Source organism: Sitophilus oryzae, unplaced genomic scaffold (genome assembly GCF_002938485.1).
Source record: "Sitophilus oryzae breed Bouriz unplaced genomic scaffold, Soryzae_2.0 scaffold_1962_pilon_pilon, whole genome shotgun sequence".
Taxonomy (NCBI): Eukaryota; Metazoa; Arthropoda; class Insecta; order Coleoptera; family Curculionidae; genus Sitophilus; species Sitophilus oryzae.
Window position 1 is genome coordinate 43,476 of NW_022146682.1, and position 26,194 is coordinate 69,669.

Below are 26,194 nucleotides of genomic sequence, written 5' to 3' on the forward strand. Positions count from 1 at the left end.
GTGAAGGTAAAAGTGCCAACTATTATTATCAACGGTATGATGTAGACGATTATTTATTGATGTTTAATAACAGTTTGAGGGTTTAACAATTTATATTATGAAGAAGGCCAGATTATCCATATACTATTTTGAAAAAATAAATTTGTATAAAATCGGAATAGAATACATCTAAAGAAAAATGCTAAAATATGTTCATAAAGTGACATACCCGCTATACGTTTATGCATCGATGCACGATGTACAAATCTTTGAATATAGTAAAACATGTTTTTTATTTTTTTTATTGTCCTGATGTATAGCATGATTGTCCTAATGTAACAGCATAGTAGTAAAAAACAGTGTAGAAAAAACATAGTATTTTTTAAATTATTTTTTTCTCTTTTTTATGATTTTTTTTATAAAACCTTCAATTTAAAAAAGACTCTCTTACAGCCCTTTTATATCATAATTACTAAATCCCGTTTAAGATGGACTGGTTACGTATGCAGGATACAAGAAGCCTACCGAAATCGGAAATCTCTTCTTTCGGTGAGCTGGTAAACACTAAGAGGAAACCGGGTGGACAACTCAAAAGGTACAAGGATATTTTCCATGAAAGAAAGGGGATAAGCATGCAGAATCAGTGGAAGGAAGCAGCGCACAATGGAGAAGAACTGAAAACTCAGTTAACAACGATAACTAAAAAGTAAAGAGGCAACAAATTAATGAAATTTTTGAATGACCGGAGTGCGGAAACAGATCACGATCGGGCTTTTCAGTCACAAAAAAGCTCTCTATACTAATTTTTATTATTCTCTACTATTATAAATTTCTTATTTCGAGCAGTTTTGCTCGGCTTTTCTGTTTTTTTTAGTTTGATTCCTAGTCATGCTGATATTGCTTGAAATGAACTAGCGGAAGAAAGCGAGTCTGAAACACATCTTAATGGCATTTCTAGAAAGTACGTATACTCTCATAAATGTGCTCTTCTGGTAAACTCCTTAATTCAGCTAGACTGGGACCTTTTGGATTTCCCTAATAAACCCTGGAACATCAAAAGTAATTTCTTTGAAGGACACGCTACAGCTAATCTAAACAGACAAAAATAAGCCATCTTAAATAGGCTTATGGTTGATCGTTGTAAATTTTCACACAAGCATTTATTACGAGCATCTCCTCTCCATTACGTAAAGGATGTCAGTCTTCTGACAGTCGCTCATATCCTTGTGGAGTGTAAATATTTGTCCCAATTTAAAACCAGTCTTGATCTTAATAGCACCCTTATATAAAATCTCAGCGACAGCTAAGCTAAGTTATGTTATCGTTTCGGCGGTATTCGATGTTTAAAATACAGTATGACTGTCGTTGGTATGTAGATGCATGCGAAACCTGGACACTTAAAATGGACATTATAAGGAAACTGCAGGTCGCCCAACTCTCAATGCAATGTAATATGCTGGGAAAAGCCAAGAAAGACCGTAAAAGAATAGAGTGGATAAGACAAAAGACCCAAGTTTTAAATATCATCCACAGAATCAAATCCCTCAAGTGGTAAAAGGCAGAACACCTGGCAAGAAGGACGGACCAAGATGGACCACAAAAATTACAACATGGTACCCACCAGAAATTAAGAGACGTAGAAGAAGACCAAACATGAGATCTTCTTCTTGCGGTGCCGTGCCTGTCTTCAGGCGTTGGTGATCTCCATGACTATTTCGTGGAAGAGTTCCTATCTTCTGCGGCATGAAACAGCCTCTCTGCCCTCAGACCGGTCCAGTTCCGTATATTTCTGAGCCATGACGTGTGATGCCACCGATGTGGTGCTACCGGAGAATCCTTAAGATTTCTTGGACCGAACATACACGCAACAAGGAAGTTTTTGGACAGCTGAACAAAGGTCGGGAACTGTTAACCACCATCAATGCCAGAGAGGTTAGCTACTTCGGACACATAATGCGTGGCACCAAATATTATATTCCTCGTTTAATTATTCAAGGAAAAGTCGAAGGTAGAAGATGGGTAGGTCGAAAGAAACAGTCATGGCTCAGAAAAAAAAACCTGAGATGGGACAATGATATTAGGAAATTAGCAGGGATAACTTGGGTCCGCATAACCAACAATAGACAACAATGGGCTCAACTACTAAGAGAGTATCTAAATATATGAGGGAGGCACACCATAATTGTAAATGGCTGAATAAACTAAAAATGATGATGATGATGATAATGCCGTCGTTGGGTGGCTTTTCTCTGCCAAGTGCATACCGCTCTGAACGACAAACTAATTTAATTTTCCATCGGTATTTACAGATATAGAAATATCATGCCGCCGGATGATAATCTTTTGTACACACTACACATTAACAATATTGCTGGCAGTTGTTTCGCCAGTACGATTATTATTATTGATAAATAATTGTAAGTGATTTTATTTAGGTACTATTTGCATTAGCTGGCATGACCTGATTGATCATACTTTAACAAGAACGAAATTCTTTCCAAGAATTGACTTACGGTCCTAATTGAGTAACGTAAATGCGTTATTGCGACTAGTAATATGTGCCGACACTTTCTCAAATGCGCTCGATGAGCTAATAATTATTTTTTTATCTATTTTCTTTTACGTTTTCTATTTGCATGACAATAGCGAATCGTTTAAAAGACATACTTTTGCGCAACGACGAGTGATGGGTGTACTCTTGACCAGAGACGATTATCTTCAAGAATGCTACGATGGCGAAAAAAGCTGTAATTACGTCTTTATCGGGACAATTATGAAAAAATAACCCTTTTATAACTCAATAACGTTATTGCCGTAATGATGATAAATGACCATTTAAAAGTATCTACATATTTCAAAATATGTTTAAGTGTACCTATCGAATGGTTTTAATACAGTGAAAAATTCAGCAATAGATAAAAAACTAGTACAATTCCAGAAGCAATATTTAGAAAATATATCTTATTAAATTTAAGTACAATATAAATGTAGTTTCACAATGCCCTCTGGAGATATAAATTTCAAAATGAATATCATGAAATATTTTTTTTTTCAAACATCACAAAAGTATTAATTTTTGCGACGTGATTGACAATATAAAAAAGTCATAGTAGTAGTTGAACATTCAGATGTATCGGACGTGTTGATATAAATCCGTAAATTAATCTAGTTTATTGAATAGATCCGAATAACAGAAATATTGGTAAATAAATGCACGCGTAGCACAAGTGATTTTTTGATAAAAACTAAGAAAACAAAACCAGATTTTGAGATTTGAAACTAATAAAATTCAAATAAAAACGTAATTGAATATTTCGGCGCCGTGGCAAAAAAGCGTACGATATCTTTTTCGGTAAAAAGTTATGTACAATCGACGAGTTTTTTCTGTTTCGACTAACGTTGCGCGGTTGCCAGACAGTTGCGATTGTAGTTATGGTTGGGAAATATAAGAAGAAAAATGTTATTAAGTGCAATGCTTGTTCAGCAAACATTACAAAATCGCAAGCATCTATGAGATGCCATGGTGGGTGTAATGGATGGTTTCATAAGGCGTGTACGAAGTTATCTAATGAGGAGTACTTAATATTCAGTTCAAAAACTTATAAGAATGTATGGAAATGCCCAAAATGTGTTGAATCATCTGATGGAGACGGTGATGGAGACGAACAATCTGAATCGGATGAGGAAATCCAAACGACAAGTTCCACTTCACAACAGCGTTATTCTATTCATGAATCATTAAATCAAGCGAATCCCTCTAATAAAGATATATTAGATGTTATGACAGCAAAATTTTCTGTCTTGGAGAAATCTATTCAGTTTACCAGCGATATACTTGATGATTTACAAAAAACAATTAAGGCAGTTGGTCAGGAGAACGAGCGACTCAGGAAGGAGCAAAATGTATTAAAAGGCAAAGTTAAGGGTCTCGAGGATCAGGTTCATGTGCTACAACAAAAAATAGATAATGAAGAACTTCAGAAAAAAAGTTGTAATGTGGTCGTTGTTGGGTTGCCAGGCAGCCCTACTGATAACTTACGAAAAGTGTTCCATAAACTTCGATTTGCAAAAGTGTTCCATAAACTTCGATTTGCTGTTCAAGATGAAGAATATACTATTTTGCCGCTTCGCACTGAAACTCAGCTTGTGAGATTTACTAAGCCAGAACTCTCTAAGAAGCTACTGGAACTTCGAAAATCCATCAGAGTGCTTGATACTAAGGATTGTGGAATAGACGGAGAGACGAGAAGAATCTATATAAATGAAGACTTGCCAAAAACGACAAGAGACTTATTGAAAAAGGCCAGAGAGTTGAAGAATTTTGGTTACAGGTATGTTTGGTGTAGGAATGGAAGGATATTTGCTAGAAGGGATGAGGGCGAAACTTTAGTTAAGATTAAGGATTTGGAGTGCATTAATAAATTGATGAATAATTAGTATAACAATTTATGTTTTTTACTATGTACTTTTTATTTAAGAATGGATTCACTTAAAAAAATTAAATTTGGACACGTAAATGTTCGTTCTCTGAACCCTTGTATAGATGACATTGAGGAACTGTTAATGGAACATGAAATAGATTTTTTGGGAATAACGGAAACTTGGCTTAATCATAAAGTAGATAGTAAGCTGGTGGATATTTCCACTCACAAATTTCTTAGGCAGGATCGTGGCTCTGGGCGGCGAGGCGGTGGTATTGGAGTTTTTATTAGGGATTGCTTGGAACATCGTATCGTTCAAGAGTATTGTAATAGTGACGCTGACTTAGAACAGTACTGGGTTTTGCTACAACTACCAAAAATTAAAATGATAGTTGGTATAATTTATCGGCCGCCTAAGGGTAGTGTTTCTAATGCACTTAATAATTTGGAAACATCGCTCTTTAGCATTTTACCTCAATGCGATGAAGTGATGCTTATGGGCGACATAAATATAGATATGTTGTCTGAAGGTATACACCAGAATCAGGTTAACGATATACTCAATGCCTTTCAATTAAAACAACTAGTAGTATCACCAACTAGAATAGTCGAAAAAAGTAGTACGCTTATTGATATAATAGCTATGAGTAATATTAATTTGTCTGCTGGCGCACCTGTTCACGTAAATATGCATGATATTACAGATCACCACATGATATTCCTTAATCTAGGAATAAACATAAGTAAAGAAAAAATTAAATTTCATTCTTATAGAGATTTTCGGAATTTTGATGAGACTGAGTTTAATAATGACTTGCGTAGATTGAGTTGGCAAAGAATATTTCATACTAATGATATTGATAGTAAAATTGATATTTTCACTAATTATATAATGGGTCTCTTTGAAAACATGCTCCCTTTCGACGAGTAAGGTTGACAAAACCAAGAGCACCATGGTTTAGTACGGAACTTCGTCTTTTGAAAAGATCGTAACCGTGCCTTTAGTCGGTATAAAAAACATTAAGTCTGGAGGATTATGCAGTTTATAAGAGAGCTAAAAATAAGTTTACACAAGAAGTGCGAAGAAGTAAATATGAATATCTCGAAAATACTCGAAAAAAATCTCAGTAAGCGTGAAATATGGCAAGCACTTAACTTAAGTAATGTACATAAGCGCAATAATACTAAAAAATTCCAGATAATCTTAAAGATGTGAACACAATAAATCGCCATTTTGTAGACTCTATAGAGGCTCTGAAATGTGTGACTGATCCTGTTACTGTTAACTTTTACAATAATAACACATTAGCGCACGTGAAAACATTTCAGTTTAATAGCATTAATGAAGCAGATCTGCTTGATGCCCTTGCTAGCATTAAATCCAATGCAGCAGGCTGCGATGGTATATCTCTATTAATGGTTAAATTGTGCTGTCCTTATATTGCCCCCTACCTTGCTCATATTTACAATTGCTGTTTAAATAATAGCTATTTTCCGATTAGTTGGAGAAATGCAATGATCATGCCCTTGCCAAAAATCTCCAATCCTACAAGTTTAAAAGACATTCGACCTATAAGTAAATTGCCAGTTTTATCAAAGATATTGGAAAAGTTGGTATATAGTCAAGTTTTAAATCATTTAACTAAACATAATTTGATCCCTGATTGCCAGTCAGGATTCAGGAGTAAATATGGTACTTCTGCCGTTTTAGCTAAAGTTTTGGATGATATATTAACAGAATTAGATACAGGTAAGGGTGCAAGTCTGCTTCTATTAGATTATACTAAGGCATTTGACACCTTGGGGCATGACCTTTTACTGGCAAAGCTTCATTATTACGGGTTTTCGGAAAATGTTGTGGAATTGGTTGGCAGTTATTTGTCTAATAGATGCCAGTGTGTAGTTCTCGATGAGGCTCAGTCGGATGCTTTACCGCTTTCTAGGGGTGTACCTCAGGGTTCCATTTTGGGACCACTCTTGTTCCTTATTTACACCGCTGATTTGAAAAATAATGTTGTGGATTGCGAACTGCATCAATTTGCCGATGACACGCAAATATATGCAACTTACACTGCTGAAAATGCAGCAGCTGTTTACAATAATATTAATTCTGCTCTTGAGAAAATAAGTAAATACTCATTGAATCATGGTCTTCAGTTGAATCTTGGCAAAACTCAAATGATTTGTTTTGGTAAGGTACCCTTAGCAAAGGGATTACCTGTTAAACTGAATAACGAAATAATCCATCCATTAAAAACTGTCAAGAATTTGGGTTTGGTTCTAGATTGTGATTTGAGATTCCGAAATCATGTCAATTCGATTGTGCAGAAAAGTTATACAGCATTGAGGGGATTGTATAGGAATAAAAAAATTATGAGTCAAGCATTGAAACGTAGCCTATGTGACAGTTTGGTTCTTAGCCATGCCAACTATGCTGACATTGTCTATGGACCTTGTCTTGATGTGCACTCCTCTTCCAGAATACAGAAGATTCAAAATTCATGTGTACATTTTATTTGTTCTCTGGATAGAGGGGAGCATATCTCACCTTGGCTTAAAGAATCGAAGTGGCTTAATATGTATGAACGCCGTAGACTGCATTTGGCTACCTTTGTACACAATCTAATTAAATTACAGACACCATTATATTTAAAATCTAAATTAAAACTGCGCCAAACTGTTCAGAGCAGAGACACTCGAAATATTAATCAGTTATATCTACCTCAATATAAGACCTCTTTATATCGACGATCATTTACGTATTCTGCGGTCTCGTTATATAATTCCCTGTCAAGTGCTTTAATAGCTAAGTCCCTCGGTTCATTTAGATCGGGGTTCAGAGATTTATTATTCCATAATTGGAGTTGAGTATACTTTTTGAAACCAGCTATGCCTCTCCTTGGCTCTCTCTTCATCAACACCAATACATGCCTGTTGCCTTATGTTATTGCATAATGTACTTATAAGTATTAATTGTTCTCTATGTGTGCTCTATGTGTTACACTTAATAGTTTTGTTAATACTTTATATTTTTTTGTATTTTTCATTGATTTTTTTTGTTATTATATTTTACATTTGATATATTAATTTAAGATAAGGTAGTGGATATTGATATTATTTGTTAGGTTATACTGTAATGGTACTCGGTTAACTAAGCAGTTATTTACTGAAATTCGCCGAGGATTATTAAAATAAAGACATATTATTATTATTATTATTATTATGTTAACGCCTAAAGTAAAGCACTTTAAAGCTTCATTCAAAACCTCGCAATTAGTGGAATAAATTAGTAGTTTCAATTATATTTCATACGTTATAGTTTACAATCATTCACAATGTCTAAAAACACAATTATAATCAAAGAATATACCTAGCTAGAAAAAGAATGGACTCTGCCATGCTGAAAAATGGTCCTACAGAAGTGGCGCCAACTATTGAGTAGGGCTTGTTTTAAATGGATCTAAGCGCGGGCATTTTAAATGAGCGTATTTATTGAATTTTACTCTAAAATAATTAAATTTGATTATTAAATCTTATTTTTTACATAAATTCAACAATAGTAATAACAAGTATCGTTGTGATGTGAAAAAATAAGATTTAACAGTATAATTTATACAATTATTAAATACAATTAAAGCCAACCATGTGTAAGTATTATTTATTATTTAAAGTTTTTATTTATAAATCAAATATTTAAACATCGTTTATTATAATAAAACAAGACCAACGTAATACGCCCAAAGTTTGGTAAATGGACTAAATATAAATAGGTACTTGAATGATGGAAAAAATAAGACTTACATTATATGTTTAGGGCCACAAACAAAAGGAGACTATTAAAACACATAATTAATTACAAACAAATTATAATTAATAGAATATCCTAGCAACAGCTTGCGGTAGTCAGTTGTATCCATAGAGAAAGCCTAATATTTAGCTTATAAAACAATAAACTTTTGATTTTTAACCACATTTCATAGATAAAGGAAACAAGTTTAGATTCTAATAGTACGAGAGCTAGACGTCGGAAAAACAAATATTTTAAAACGTCTGGCTCTTTGATATATCTTTTACTATGCTCTCTAGAACAGCATGCGGCCCGTCTGACTACCGGTAAATGTTGCGTTCCCTACTGCGCATTGAAAGAAGATCCTATATTTTTATTAGTCCTTTAAATTCTAGTATTGAATATAAATCGAACATGTCTCCATAGCGCAGTGCGTAGAGTTTCCGACCGCGAACCGATGATTCAGAGTTCGAATCCGGATCGGGGCAAAGACTTTTTTATAGAGAGAATATAAACAAAAATAAAAATTTTTGTTTATATTCTGATAGTAAAGTATTAAATATTTGTTTTTATTGAATTACCAGTATTATTTAATACCTTACTATCAGAATATAAACGAAAATAACATAAAAAAGTCTTTGAACCCGGATTCGAACTCTGAATCATCGGTTCGTGCTCGGAAACTCTACGCACTGCGCTATGGAGACATGGTACAAAGAAAACAAGGTATGATCGATAGCGGCTCCAATTTTGTTAAGTTTGCGCATACCACCTGTGACGTCATACGCCATACAAAAAAATATCCATATTGGTCAATTGCCACTAATAAAAAAAGGCCTAAAATAGGGAAGAATTAGGACATAACCCCAAAAGTTATGTCAAATCATCGAGCTTGACATTTGAAAAATTATTTTCATATTTTGACATAATCAAATTTCACAGATGACACAATCTGTTTGACAATTTGAAATTGGCGCGCAGAGCTTGCCGACCAATGGTTGGACCAATGGTGCCGTTTATCACCTCTGACGTAGTGACCAACCTGCGCAATATCATACCTTGTATTCTTTGTATCATGCTATGGAGACATGTTCGATTTATATCAATACTAGAATTTATAGGACTAAATTAATAAAAAAATATTGGATCTTCTTCCGATGCGCAGTAGTGAACGCAACGGGTATCGGCAGCCAGACGGGCCGCATGCTGTTCCAGAGAGCAGTAAAAAATATATTAAAGAGCCAGACGTCTTAAAATACTTTCTCGAAAACGTTGCTAGCTCTTAGACTATAATACTCGGCTTGCCGCCAAAACTTATAATTGTTTTGAGGTGCATACGTTGTCCGGGATCTGGCGCTGCTATAGCGGTTGCTAAGAACAACCCTAAACAAGAACAGAAATAATTTTCTCTTGTCAAAGTCAAAATCTTCAAAAATTATAAAATCTTTCAAAATTTAAACTGCCCTCATTGAAAAAATACTGAAAAGTGTTTAAAGCGTCCATTTTCAAAGTAATTATTGCTTTCTTGTGAGTTTAATTTAAGTTTTATTTACTCAAACCCGTGATAATTGTGAAAAAGTGACATTAAAAACTTAAAAAGCTGTGTGAACTGTGAACTGCAAAAACCATCGTTGATCATGATATAACGTCGGTTTCCAATATTTCAAACGACTATCTAGCGTTATTCACCGTTTCAGAGTAAAAGCCTCAGAACCAACATCCGAATCTACTCTTTTCAGTGTGAAAATCACATTTTCAGTTTTTGCATTATTTAAAGAGAGCTGAAGAGAGGCGGTTGCTCAGAAACCAGTCATTTGCCCTCGATTATCTCTGTGATATACAGGGTGTCCCAGAAATAAGTGCAAGTATTTTAAGAGGTGGTAGATCTCGATAAAAGAAACATATTTTCTCTTTATCGTTTTTCAAATAAGTCCAGAATAACGGAGTTATTTTACTTTGAAAATTTCCAAAAAATATGATTTTTTGCTAAAATTTTGAGAACCACTGGATCTTTTCTGGATTTTTTTTCTTGTAAATTTAATCTAATACCTATGTTGCCATATTATCAAGAAATTATGTTTTTTAACTAAAAACTAAAAAAAAATCCAAAAAATGTTTCAAAAATTTTTGAATTTTCATTTTTTTTTTCGCGAAATAACCTCATAGGCGTGTTTCTGGGGTTGAACTGTACTACCAGTTAAAATACTAGCACTTATTTCTGGGACACCCTATATGTATTAAATAATTATTATAATTTATCAATTTTTATTAGAAATATATATTTTTCTAATAATTTTAATAACTACTAAAATTTATTGACAACGCAAAATAAAACAACAAATTATTGAGTATATCCTATATTATATTTTGACATTTTTAATAAAATTAGAACAACACTGATAAATCGGAATTTGTCGGCCATTTTAGGTCCTCATTTCCCTTCACCATAAGTTTTTTGATATGCTCCTTACCTAATATTTTTAATCAAAGACCTAGTCGGAGCTTGGTTGTCTCCCTACCAATTGCTTCAATAATTCAATAAATATTTTCAATGATTACCATCATATTATCTTATAGTATTGATCAGAGTAAACACATGTCTCGCTATTAATTCCGAATCAAACAACAGGATCTAAGTAGCTGGAATGATAACAACTTGTTAAATAACGATATCCATCAATAAGTTGCTGTCATAAAACGGTCATTATATTTAGATCATAAATATTGTGCCTGTTGAAAGAAAAAAAACTCTTAGAAAAAAATCGCGTATATTATACACACACTTAATATCCTGAAACGGTACGCAGTAGGTGTTATAAAACAATAAATCATATAGAAAAAATGAAACGCTAATTAAAACTGAGATATATTGATAATGGTATTGATAAGTTTGTCCTCGATGTCGAGTGATACGAGATCTGATCTCGAATGTAAATTCTTTGAATAGAGACGACAAAGAGGAAACCTTGGGCGATATAGTTATTGATGAAACGCTGCATTAGGTCGGGACACCTACAAGCTATAGTAATTAATTAGAATGACACGGTGTTTAGGCTGGAGAACAAATCGACCGCGCCGGTAAATATATTTATTATTTTGTAATTGAGAGGTCAAGCTCAAGCGTTCTTTCTTAAGACAGATCAATTGCTAAAGGCTGCGGATATTACCGGGAAAAGTAGCAAAACATATAAATAAGTGTACCTTGACTGCAAAAGCAAAACAGTATATATTTATGATAGAAGTTAATTTTTGAGGAAAAATTATTATTTCATAATCATAAAACATTATTTCGATGCAGGTTCTTTTCCAGTAATAAGGGTTCGGTCTGTGCCTGCACTTACTCTTCTAGCCCTGTACCCTGTTCTAACTTGTGCAGATCATTGATAGGACGAGGCATAGTTCCTCCAGTTCTAGTCTTGGTTTCCCAAATAAAAAGTGTTGCTTGCAATCCAGAGCCTCGCAGTTACATATTATGTACTGCGCTATTTGAAGATTTTTATCGCAGAGTCTGCAAGAAAGACTTCCTTGATACAGATTGAGCTTGTTCAGATATAACTTGACAGCCATATGTCCAGAAGAAGCCTGCTATAATGCGCACTTTATTCCTGCTAAGCAATAGCAGTGCCTTTATAGTTTGTGAATCAGGTCCTTGGATATAGGTCCTTGGAGCTAAAATATTATACCTGAAAGCAGGATTGCCACTTACACCAAATCCGCTGACTTATTCGCCTTCACTGCCGGTGTGGTCTTCATCCGTATCCCTGGGCAAGGGTTCGCGTTATACCCCGCAATTCTAGGTCCCCAGTATTGTAGGAACCCAGTATTATGTATCTGACACTCTTAGCAGATTGGACGGAAAAATACTTAAAACTCTAATAGAAGACAAATTTAGCCCCACTGAGATTGAAGGACAAGCCGGGTTCAGGGCAGGCCGCTCATATTGAAACAGCCGTTGTACCGCGTTGGTAATATCTTTCCAATAACTCAGATCGTTGAGAAAAAGACGGCAACGAATAACGACCAAATTCATCTCCTGTTTGTGGACCTTAGTAAGGCTTATGGTACGGTACCAATTAAGAAACTATAGGTAGTTCTCGAAAAAAGCCCAATAAATATAATACTAATAAAAGCGGTACAGCAACTTTACTGCAATTGTTCCGCAAGAATTAAGACAACCCTGAATTATTCCCAATAATAAAAGGTCTAAAATAGAGGTGTTGCCTGTCTCCAACTTTATTTACAATCTACCTATCAGAAACTCTTAAGCACTGGCGCAAGAAGTGTTCTCAGATGGGAATAATTATTAATGGCAACCTTTGTCTGTATACTGTTTATTTCGCCGATGACCAGATAGTAATGGCCCAAGACAAAGAAGACCTAGAATATAGGACTAGAAAACTGATGGAGAGATGAGACAAAAAATGGGGACTGGAGCTAAAACAAGATACATGTGTGTTGGCGGCGAGTTGGAAGACCTGGTATTAAGTAACAATATAAAAATTGAAGCCTGCGAAAAATATATGTATTTAGGGGTAAAAGTCGCAAGCAAAGGGAGATGCCAACAGGAAATCGAGGAACGGATTGGTAAAGGCAGAAAGGTGATAGGAGCGCTAAACTCGGTGCTTTGGTCTAGGAATATCTCGGATCACACAAAAAAACTGATCTATAACGGGATTCTGAAAAGCGTAATGTTATATAGCTCTGAGGTATGGCAGTTAAGCGAAAGACATTAAAAGAAGTTGTTGTCGACCGAAATGGACTTCTGGCGAAGATCAGCCCAAATATCCCGTTTAGACAGAATTAGGAAAGAGAGAATACATGAAAAAATGAAGGTATATAGGGTAATATTGTAAAAGAAATACAAGAAAAACAACTGCAGTAGTACGGCCATGTACAACGAATGGCTGACGAGAGAATACCAAAGCAAGTGTTGCAGAGGACACCTATACGCAGACAGACGTAAACGAGGCCGACCTAAACTTTCCTGGAATCAAGGAAAAAATGAATAAAACCAAACGTAACCTGTATTAAGATAAAATTCAAAAATTAAAAACTTAAAAACATTTTTTTTACATTGGAATTACTCGGGACGTACACAAATAAATGTATTCATATTTAAAAAATTATAAAAAAATATCCGAGCAAAATTTGTGATTGATAAACTGATAAAATCTAAAACCAAACACTTGCAAATTTAAATTAATAATTAATTAATGCTAACATTAATAAACAGGCATTATGTTACAAATAAAAGTTGCTTAGAAAAACTAATTAATTATCGTGGTTGACATGTAAAATGCTAAAAGAACGACACCATTGTGATATTTCCGCATTACTGAACTATATACATTACGGAGATGTTAGTTTAATTAATATTTAATAATCACAATCAAATTATACATATACTTATTCTTTATACATACTTATGTATTTATGTAAAATTACTCATTGTTATTAGACAGTTAAAGCACGGCCAAAGACGTAGACGTAAACGTATCGTTTGACATGTACGCTTGTGCAGTGAGAAATTCACTTGCGTTTACGGATACGTGATACGTATCTTTACGTGCCTTTACGTACGTCCAAAACGCAAACGTATCGAGCCGAACGAGTTTCGATTTTCACCCGAATGATGCCGAACGTACAAATTCACAAACAACTCGTTTCCACAACTGGCTAGTAATTAAGTTATTTCATAAATTTTGGGGCCAGTGTCACAGAACTGGGCCTATTTTATTACAATAAATTAGTATGAAAATATTAAGCATCATAATAGACTCATTTTGGAATCGATTTAATTAAATGCTAGTTCTTAGCCAAAATCCATATGAGGATTCTAAACGATGGAATCTAATAAATAACTATAAAACTGTGTCTGTTTTCCAATATTTTTTTATTACGAAGAGCATTCTAAGTTGTAAGGACTACTTTCTGTAATAAAATAATTTCCGTTTATAATTTTCTTGGTCATTATTTTCTTGGTTTTATTTTGGTCACTTCCTGTTTCACCGGAAATGACTACAACTTTTGATTTTTAAACGCTACCTTCAATATTTTTCTACTTTATTCGATAGAAAATGACATTCTGAATAAAATGATATGTGAACTTTTGACATTTGATATGTCAAAAAACACCCTGTATAAAATGACATGATAAATTTTGATTTTGTACATAAATTTATTTAAAAATGCTCGTGTTTGGCTATTGATTCTGTTTATAATCTAGGCCATCTAAGTCACGTTTTAATACATTTTGATACTCATTGAAGTATTAGGTAGGTACTATGTTTTCTCTCAATTCTCGCAAGTATCTTAATTTCGTTATCGATTAAATCTGTAACACGATAAGATCGATAAAAACTAAATAGTACTGACATTTAAAACGGCAATCTATCTGATGATACAATCGCCATTTTTTATCCTCTATTGTAACGCACGTTCAAGTACATCTATTTAGCGATTCACCGAGATTTCATTCAAACACAGCCGAAAAAAAATGAAGACACGGCCTTCAGCTGTTCCAATTGAATTTTCAGACTGTCGATGTCTCCCCTTCTTGATTTTTTGCGATGGTTTTAACTTGTTCTTTTCTCGTGTAAAGGTTATTATTACACATTGTTGTATTATCACCAGTCGGCAAGAAAAAGAATAAAAATGAATCGAGTAATATGTCATTGTAATGTGTAATAATTCCGGCAATACAGGGTGTCCCAGGCTGAGGGTGAATTCGAAGTTTCTAGAGAACTACAATATCTAGATCGGAGATTTTTTGCACATCTTTGTTTCACAACGAAATCTATGAGCTCAAAATATTTTCAATATAGCGGCACTTCCGGAAATACCGAAAATTGAGAGCAACTTCCTTGTTTTAAATTGGCAACCCTATTTTTTATTACATACTTAAATTATCCGTAAAATTTTATATATCAAACACTCTATACCTAACATTAATGTCGGGAACCGAGAACCCATTAGCCAACGCGCCACGCCACACTACGCCATGCCTCCCCACGTCATGAAGATCTCTGCGTATGTTTTCCATTTAATTACATGTATTGCGTGCACACTAGGCAACAGGTCACCCCACATCACGGCACCCCACGCTATCACACGTGTGTCGTCTGTCCCAGATCTCATGTGTACACTCTTTCCCCACGTCACAAATACGTATGATAGCGTGGCGTCGCGTGGCGATGTGGCCAAATGGGGTCCCAGCTTAAACGTTTTGAGAAAAAATGTTTAACATTTTTGGACGTAAAAACGGTTAATGTTAGATATAGAGTGTTTGATATTGAACACGACTCTATCGGATGCGTCTCGAGAGTAGCTCACCCTATAACATTTTTTTAATTTTTCAGATATAAAAAACGATATTGGTATGTTCGTATATGACATAAATTAGGATTGATTGACATATTCAATTATTTTTTATCACTTCCTGTTTCACCGGAAATGTTTACAACTTTTAATTTTTAAATCGGACCTTCGGAATATTTCTACTTACTTTATTCCATAGAAAATTACACTCTGAGTAGAATGACATGTCATATGTCAACTTTTGACATTTTCGCTTATAAAAAAAATCGTATTTTAAATTCCAATCTAGAGTGTGGTTGTAGGCTGTGTTAAAAACATTAATTTTTAATGAAGGAACATTGGAAAAATACATTTGATCGTCTAATGTTTTTTGTGTCTTGTCCTGGCCAGTTAAAAGATGTCTCAATCGTATTTTTAATCATATCTCAATTTTTTCAAATGGAACAATTTAAAAATCAAAAGTTGTCATCATTTCCGGCGAAACAGGAAGTGACCGAAAACAATAATTAAATACGTCAAACAATCCTAATTTCTGTCATATACTAACATACCAAATCTCTTTTTTTATCTAAAAAAATAACATATTAGTGGTGGACCACTTTTGAGACGCACCCGGTATACCAGTCAACTTAAAATCAAAATATTCAAGGCCATAAACAGAGAAAACGAAAAAACAAACAAACCAAAAGGTTAAAAAAATGCAATCAAAGCCTGCTTATCCAAACCAATCCAAACATTAACCTAAGGTCCACCGACCTCCAAATCGTTACTCTTTTGAGTCTGTCAACAGTCTCCACTGTAGCTATGCCCATGATTATCTTATGAAAATGTTAACAAATAACTTTCGTTTCAGTTTTGGATATTGTTCAGTTGGATCGTGAAGTGCCACAGTATTTGTTCAAACGAGTACGGACCTCATCCTGTCTGTAGGTACGTCCCTGCTCCTCCTGGTAAAACGCCCCCTTGTGCCAGACCGGGTTAACATACTGCGAACATCCCGATCACTATCCCAGGTATGTAAAATGTTTCAAGAAATTAAATGATTATAAAATAAGTACCTACACCATACGATCGAATAAAACGGTGTCAAAGAGGTCAAACCCTAATTGTCATTACTTGGCTCGTACTCGTCTTTTTATTTTTTAATGGCGCTGATGAAGGTTGTGATTTATTTTCATTTGATTAAAAAAGATTTTTAAATGGGTAAGTGTTAAATCAGTGTAAATATTTTTAAGAGTAGAATATTTTGACCCTAGAAACACGTATGTGCCGTATTTTTGTCGAAAATTTGGAATTTTTTGAAAACATTTTTGGAAATGTATTTAGTTTTAAGTTAAAAACATAATTTCTCGATAATATGGCAACATAGGTATATAGTAGACAAAGATATTTAATTGGTAGTAGATTAAATTTACAAGAAAGAAAACCCAAAAAATATCCAGTGGTTCTCAATTTTTTTTTAATTATCAATGTAAAAAATCTCGGGTATGTTATTACATATTTGAAAAACGGTAAAGAGCAAATATGTTTCTTTTGTCGATATCTACCAGCCCTGAAAATATTTGCACTTATTTAAGACTCGCCTTGTATATTTGTGTCTGGAAACGTTCTATTCTTTTTTAACCTTTCTATAATTAGTGTTAATTTTTGACTAATTTTATGTTAATTTTTAGTAAATCAGACTATAGAAATTGACCTCGCCAAAACTATCATCGATTTTCATTCCCTAGCCGTATTTGACGCCGTTTTTTTTTCGATCATTCGGTATTATCAAGTAATAGTAAAGTCTGTCCAACGAGAGGATACCTGACAATGACAGTTGTATGTATTTGTATTTATTGTATGTAATTTTAATTATTTAGTTGTCAACCTGTAGAAATCTTCCCTGATCTCGCTGGATACAATTTTAAATGATCTGGTCGAAAAAAAAAGTAAATAGTAAATAACTAACTATAGCAGTACATTAGTAGCTTATGAAAATAAATTGTTTGACTTTTTTTCTCGCGCTAGGCTTTGCTTTATACAGGGTGGTCCGAATTGTAATCGGGAAACTTTAACAACATATTCTTCAGATAAAAATATAAAAGTAGAAGTTTTATTTCGTTTTTTTTCTAAATCATGTCTGAACTAACGTTCATATTTGGATGAAAATTGTATGCGTGTTTTTTAACGTGAGAAATCCGATTTCGATATCAGTATGACACTACTTTTAGCGGACGCCACCTGCATGTCTTTATTTTGACTGCCATAATCTCTACTGAGTGAAAAAACATCCATTTTCTCTATTTTTTACGTAAAAAAGGTATTTTAGTAAAAATCGCTACGAGCAATCTTTGTCAAGATATTTGATATCGAAATTATCACTTACTTACTTACTGCCATTACTCGCTGACGAGTATTTGACACGCAGCAGAAGATGGTTACGCAAGGCATTTTCTTTCATGAGCTTTGCTGTGACTGAAAAGTCCGATACGTGATGTTATCACGCTCCGCACACCGGACATTCAAAAATCTCATTAGTTTGTTTGTCAATATTTCTCTTCTTGAAATTCATAATAATAATAATACAATGGCATATCTCACAAACATTTAAATAATCTATTATAAAAAATTAATAATTACCTATACTCATAGTTAACAAATGTAGATGAACACCTAATATGAAAATAATCTCTATATTTTTATCAGAAAACCTTTTTTCTTTACTCCTTTACTAACTAAAAATGTTGCTAAAATGGTTTGAGGGAGTCATGTTGCAAAGTTCAGTTTTATTTACTATTAGGTATAATCTAATTATACCATTCCAGCCAGCTGATATACCATTTGATACAGAAATGGCAGTTCAATCACAAGAACTTGATCATAGACGAGGCCAAAGACGAATTCTCCGCATTCTATTATCCGCCCCCGAGCACAGTGTACGGCCCACCGACGTTGCCAGACCTCGGAGCGACGGCTACCATTACCCCGAACCGGTCTATATACCGAAGCCCACGCAAGTGTTTCCTGAACAAGGTAATAAAGGTGTTTGTTTTATTGTTAATTACTATAAGATATCCCATCGAAAATATAGAATGTAAAAAATGCCAAGTCTCGCAACGCAATTCTTCCATTAAAAAAAGTTGCGATGAGATCTCATGAAAGAACAAGTCAGTTTGTTTTATTTACTTTCAATGGAAGTACCTATGAAACAATTTTGTTATAAATTGTCATAGTATCAATATAATGGGGTATGTTCTAAAAAGCTCGGGACACAAATTTTTCTGGCCCTCTAGCGGTCTTGATGACGTAATCAAAATGGCCGCCAAAACTTTTAGACACGCTTCTATATTTCTCGCTATAAGTCAGTTTTACTTTTCGATATTAACAAATGTTGTTAGTGATTATAAAAGAGGAGGAAACGCGCTTTTTAATGGTATATTTCACAAAATTATTTACGTTTATAATAACAAAAATATTTGTTACTTAAAAAAATGTTTTTTCATTTCATTTTTTCGTCAGATTTTTCTAAATAACTTGAAATTCGCTATATATAGCTAAAAATGTGTTCTATACTTTTTTCTTCGCAAAAAAATTACCTATACAACGGTATACTAAGGACTGGCAAAGGTTAGTCTTGGGTCGAGATTTCCATATGTAAGGAGAGTACAATGCGTTTATAATGTACTGAACAAAGAGAGAACAGTAAACACGTTGCCAAATGTAAGAAATAAACCGAGAGACTGCGCACAGACGTGAAAGGGGATATAGCAGATTTGGCGCAGTCCACCGGTCGACCTAATCAGTACCTCTGTCAGTACTTAAAGTTCTAGGGTAAGGTGTACATCATGCGTTCAGCTTCACGATTTAATTACGTCTCGCGATACTTATACTTATACTTTGTTTATTTATTAAGGAATCGTTGTAATTTTCCCTTTAGCTTGAAAATGTTTAAGTGCAAGTTAGAAACACTTGCATTTTTGTTAAAAATAACTGGAATTGAGTCGGTGTTCGACAGTGTTCGCGCTATTAGAACTCTGAATTCAAAATGAATAGACATCTCAAAATCTATTACAAATTGTAATTTTTTAAAAAAACAACATTTCTGCTATATTTTCTTGACAGACAGTATGTGAAAATGTTTATAAATAAAAAAGGTACACGATTGCTGAAAATCGCTATGCACTAAAAGTAAATGGATGGGTTGTTTAAAATTTTTGAATGGAAAACAACAACCTTATCGATTTTTTCTTTATTGTAAAAGATCCGATCTTCAAAATAAAAAAAGTTTCAATATCTAAAGTGGTTCTTAAGTTATAGCGTGTTAGGTGTTAAAATGTTGAGTTTTTAAATTATCGCGATTACTGACGTTTTATCATTATAAAAAAAATGGACACCTTAACGATATCCTTATAATTCCATTTCAGATGCTCAGAAACATATCTAATGATTTTATCTAGTTATCTTTTCGAAGAGTCGTTTAAAAATAAGAGCTTTGCGATTGTGAGAAAAACTACCTGATAGGAAAGGCGTACCGGCAACGCCGCAACAGCACATCGTCACATTTCTCTCCTCCGACTTAACAAGATCCCTATGCGATTTACTTCCACACATGTAAGTACCGACCCAAAAGTACGAGTTGCCAGCACGGTATATATCTTCTATTTTATCGCAAACAGTTGCTAAAATCTGCCAAAACAATGTAGCCTTGCACAGCTATAAGTTGTTAGGGCAGCAATGTAATTTATAGATTTCGAAAAGTAATACAGCGGTTTTGTACCTGCTAAAAAGCAATGTTCTAGCCTGCTAATTTTTGATGAATAAGTAAATAAAGTACAGCTTTTTTCGGAAGACGAAACTTTGATTTCCGTTTTAAAATCGCACACATGAAGCACACTCAAGATATAACTGTAAAGTAGCTTTCAAACATTAGTTACAGAAGTCATATCCAGAGTAGAGGATTTGATATATAACCTTCACATTTTGGGATGATTAAACGTTCGTTTGAATTTTTCCGGCATAACAAACACAGGTCCCATACAAACGGAGCCACCACTGGGTCAACTGCAGCATCAACTAATTCATGTTTTCTCTTCATTGACATGATAGTAATTTCATACATTTACAAAAATAATTTCTTTACACGTTGAACTTCCTCACACCACGTCTGCCTAAAAAAAGAAATACAGATTTAGTGTTACTGAATGAAATCCTATGTATTATTACATTTTCAAGTTGCCTCCAAATTGACATTTTTAGGGGAGCTGCGATGTTTAAAATATGTTCTAAAAAATATATTTTTACAAATACATTAAAAATTACAGCAATTACATTTGATAGTTAAATAGTCATTAGGTCGCTGTATTACTTTTCAGGATCTATATAAATTGAGTTTTTACCATAACGACTAAATGTGCTTCTACAATATTTTGGAAATTGTCAAAAACCGTATGTGACAAAATAGAAGTCATATATACCGCTAAAAAGGCAATTCTTTGACGAACAATTCAGAGTTATTTTCGCGATTATAACTAGTGTACCTTATACTATTTTTAGTGTAAACATTTCACCCTCTCGAATGGCCGCCCCCGCTTTAAGCCCAGGGATCGCGCTGGCAGACGACTATTTCATAATGGCTACACAAAAGGCGTCAAAAAACACAAGAAAAATTAGCTATGTAACGATTATAAGGTTTATGTGGCCAGCTCTTAGACTATTATGTCTCTTCCGCGCTCCGGACAATCAAAAATCTCATTGCTCTGCGTTGCGTATGCAAGCTTTATTTATTATCACATTCGAAATATCTTTGATGGATGTTTATTTCAGGTGGATATTATATTCCCCCAAATGTTTATCAACAACAAGCACCACAACAGAACTATACGAACGGATTGAACGGCTACGAACCCAAATACAACAAGGATGGAACTTTCCTGACTTACAAGTACTCCAGCTTTCCCCAACCAGACAAAGCTACTTCCTATAATACGGGTTACCCATCGCCGGGATTTTTAACACCAGGATTGTATGGTCATGTCAACGGAATATGGAAAAGGTAACAAAATAACTTATCCCGTATATCCCATCAAAAACATAGAATATATAAAAGTCTCGCCTGTGGTCTCGCAACGCAATTCTCTCACTGCAAAATGTTGTGAGATCTCATGTTATTATCAAGTTAGTTTATTTTATTTAGTTTTTATGGTAGCACCTATTCAACAGTTTCTTTATAAATTACTAGTTGAAGCCTGGCGCATCCACCACGACGCTGTAAAATCAAGAAAAATATTTTTTATTTTTTTTTTTTAAATGAAATGAAAAATAACAAATCCGGCGACGACAGTTTTTAGAAGAGCCAATTAGCTGTCTTTTAGTAAAAAAGCAACTTTCTAGAGCATGTCGTCACTTCAACAGAGACGACACAGATAAACATTAGCATTTTTATATATGGAGATTAAGTATCAATATTAGACATCTACAACACGCAATACAGAAATGAAGATGTCTAATATTGATGCTAACAATTATAACAAAATTATTGAATAGATGCTTCCATCAGAAACAAAATAAAATAACCTGACTTGGTTTTACATAAGATCTCACAACTTTTTGCTGTGGAAAAATTGCGTTGGGAGACTTTCGTATGTCATCCTCCTATTTTTTCGGTAATATCTTGGAAATTATATATAAAAGAACAAAAAAAAAAAAAAAATAAACTTTGAATTATTATTGTTATACATTGATATACAAAAATAAAATCAGTAATATAAAATTGATTAATTCTAGTTTTCTAACTTATTGCCAACTAGAAAGCCAGTTAACGGTAGCGGCTAGACTCCTAATTTTTAATGCATAAGGATATTTCGAGATTTTCATCTTTTTCTTCCGTTATAAGCTTAAGCTACCTAAAATTCAAATTTAGGTTTATGAAAAACTACAAGTACCTTAGAATTTTGATAATCGCTCACCGTCAAAATTAAAGAAATTTGACAACGATAATTCATAAACTATGAGGTATAATCATAGATATGTATATTGACAATATAATCAGCTATAGTATGTCCTCTTGGTCACTAAATATTAAGAGTATTGTTTTATTCACAACGAAGTTACAGGGTGGTTAAAAGTGTCGTGAGTTGCTTCAAAAAAAGAATGGTACGGCCATAGAGGAGCAAAATAATTTGTTCCATTTTTCAATTTAACAAGAGAAAAAAATATATACTTAATATTAAAGCCAAAAAAAAAAAATTAACTAATTTTTTCGCTGATATTTTCATCGAATATATCAAATTTATATACTGAAAATAAATACTAGATTAGTTAGTTAAATAAGTGCAAATATTTCCAGGGCTCGATAAAACAAACATATTCTCTCTTTACAGTTTTGAAATACGTAAATCCAAAATAACTGGATCTTTTCTAGGTTTTTGTAAATTTAATCTACTACCTAGGTTGCCGTATTATCAAGAAATCGTGTTTTAACTAAAACTAACATAATTTCCAAAAATTTTTTGGCGAACAAAACCTCATAATCGTGTTTCTGGTCGAAATATACACCCCTAAAAATATTTCCACTTATTTAAGACTCACCCTGTATAAATAGTGAAACACCTTGGTATATCTATCAATTTTAAAATCAAAAATATAAAAATATTTTAAAGGAATTAAGTTTAGCTAATATTTAATTAGAATATCAAAATAAATTTATAATAAAATATATTTATTAAAATGTTATAGTAAATTGTTGGGTCATTGATCTGTAGAAGGAAACTATATTTCTTTTAATCATAAAAACGTGACGCTAAAGACAACAACGTGACTTTCCCTAATGGCATTAGTAATATTTTATACATCCACCTAAGGATAATTGGGTTTCAAAAACTCAATATTACATAAGTTCATTATATCCAACCTGCAACAAATCGCAACGAAATATACAGGTCATCTCGAATAGCGCAATCAAAACTTACCAGCATATTTTGTGACTTAATAACACTGGGCAACAGACAAAATTTATCCTAAATAAAATCAACAAATCCTTACTATTTTGGGTATTATGGGTTATAGTGGGGATATTTATGCTAAAACCGAAAATAAAGTTATTTTTTAAATATTGCTTTAAAGCTTCAGAGATATTAAGAGCTTTAGAGATACGTTCAAGTGTCCCTCTATATTAATACCACAAAGCGTTGAACAAGTTAAGATTATTTTTGTTGGTATTTGTATATTTTACTTTTTATACCGTGTGATCAAATAAAAGCGGTATCCAGTTGACTTGGAAATGACGATGCGATGACATTCCTCATATACTTTTACATACAAAAGTAGCAGCAGGTCTCTTATTTTAAATGGAACACCCGGTATATTATTACATTTTTGTAAACTACTTTGATATCTAATAATTCACATCCACTACTTTGTATGTCACCCCTGCGTGGAGTTTGAATTAGGAGCTTCCAAAATAGTCGCATCTTACTTCCCCTACGAAAATAAAGTTGACGTGTTTCACACCAGAAATGCCTTTAAATTGCCTTGTTTCGTTTGAACTGGGACACCCTGTACACAGAGTTGAATTATAAAAAATACCAAAAGAGTTGAAAATACCAAAGATTTCAGCGATTTTATAACAAACGGATATCAATATTTTTTTGATGCCCTGTTTGATATCAATCAGTTGATTTAGACAAATCAAATATATCAACACCTAAGTTCTAAACCAAATTTTAGCTTTCACTATTTTGAATTTTTGATTTAACGAATGCTTATTCAAGATAATGCTTTTGTCAATTTTACATGTTTTATTTTTATCTCGAAAACTATTAGAGATAGGTGTAGGTTAGTATAATAGAAAAATTATGAGATATAAAAGTAGTTTTAAAAACTGTAAAAAATACCGGGTGTTCTATTTAAAGTAACCAAGATGCTACCACTTTTAGTATTAGGCGGAAAATAATTTAGACAGATGGAGTAGGTGCCTTTAGACAAAAATATAAATTTTAAAAAAATCACCCTGTACTGTGGCCGTGGATCACCCTGTATAGTTGATATATTACCCCACAGGAACGCATCACCGGAATAAAAAAGAATCCTATATGTTAATCCAAGTCATGATCAACCTGCTTTCAAGTTGAAGTAAATTATTTTCGGCGCTAAAAAACACAAAAAAAGCTTAAATATAATAATACTCAAGATCTAAATAAATTTTATATACCGGGTGCGTTTCAAAGTGGCTCACCCTATAACTTTTTTAATTTCTTTATTTTTCAGATAAAAAAACGAAATTTGGTATGTTAGTATATGACATAAATTAGGATTGATTGGGTGTATTCAATTGTTTTGGTCACTTCCTCTTTCACCGGAAATTACTACAACTTCTGATTTTCAAATGGCACCCTCGCTATTTTTACTTTATTAAATATGACATTCTAAATAGAATGACATATCATATGTCATTTTTTTTTTTTTTTTTTTAATAAAAAATTGTATTTTAAAATTCAATCTAGAGTGCCATGACTATGTTAAAAACACACCAATCCTTCACAAAGGAGTCTTGGAAAAATAGATTTGATCGTGTAATGTTTTTAGTGTCTTGTCCTGGACAGTTAGAAAATGCTCAAATCGTATTTTAATCATATATCGATTTTTCAAAATGGAACGAGGGTGGCTCATTATATTTGGAAAAAGCATTTTTTACGAATAATTTGATACTACACAGTATTTCAAGTCAAATTTTTTTTTTTTTTGTTACGAACAGCAAGTTAGATTTCAAATAAACCATATATATGCAGACCGTATGTCAAAGTTGACATATGATTTGGCCATTCTATTCAGAGTGTCATTTTTTCTATCGAATAAAGTAAAAAAATACCGGGGTGTAATTTAAAAATTAAAAGTTGTGGTCATTTCCGGTGAAACAGGTATAGTAACCGAAAACAACTGAATAAATCTCAATCCTAATTTATGCCACATACTAACATACCAAATCTCGTTTTTAACTAAAAAGAAATAAAAAGCTATAGGGGTGAGCCACTTTGAGACGCACCCGGTATATTATAGACCACATGTGAAAACAGACCGTAAGTATACGGTCTAGGCCGTATCTATGTTGGTTAATTTTCTTTTGTTTTTTTTGTTCTTTAAATTTCCGTTTATGGAAAAACAAGCTGCTTACACATGAGACTAAAACAACATAAAATAAAACAATGAAATTTCGGCATAACTACAAACAAAAATATGTTTTTTATAAAATTTGACCGATTTTGTAGTATATACTTTTAAAGGCTTTTATGTATCCATTACAGTTTAGATATAAAATAAAATATTTTAAGTCTATGCTTCAGTCCTTTTATATATGGGCTAGTCTTTTTGTATATGGTCTGTTTTACATATATGGTCTGGTAACAAATACATTTTAAGTAGATACAAATCATAATTTAACTAATATTATAAATAAGGATTTATTACATAAAATAGTTATAATAATAAAATTATTATGCAGCTGTCTAAGTGAACTTATTACAAGCAGTAAATTTATGCACATAAAACGCATAAAATTATTTATCGCTGGCAGTAGAAGTAATTGATTAACATATCATAACAAACATAAAACATGTAGCGACAAATTGTTAATCCTTTTTTATGCATTATATTATTTAAATTGCAACTTTGTTTGCAATTATCGCAATATTTTTTTCATACTGCAGCAGGAAGG

At 33.2% G+C, this 26,194-nt stretch overlaps 1 protein-coding gene across 1 annotated transcript in view; it reads left to right on the top strand.

Annotated features, from left to right (window-relative positions):
* The window catches only part of LOC115883589 (protein spaetzle 5-like), a 62,786-nt gene that overhangs the window by 28,241 nt on the left and 8,351 nt on the right, over positions 1-26,194 (top strand). The window contains 5 exon segments of the mRNA XM_030901945.1: positions 16,358-16,481; positions 16,484-16,517; positions 18,312-18,453; positions 18,456-18,519; positions 21,310-21,538. Of these exon segments, the coding sequence (XP_030757805.1) occupies positions 16,358-16,481; positions 16,484-16,517; positions 18,312-18,453; positions 18,456-18,519; positions 21,310-21,538 (593 nt within the window).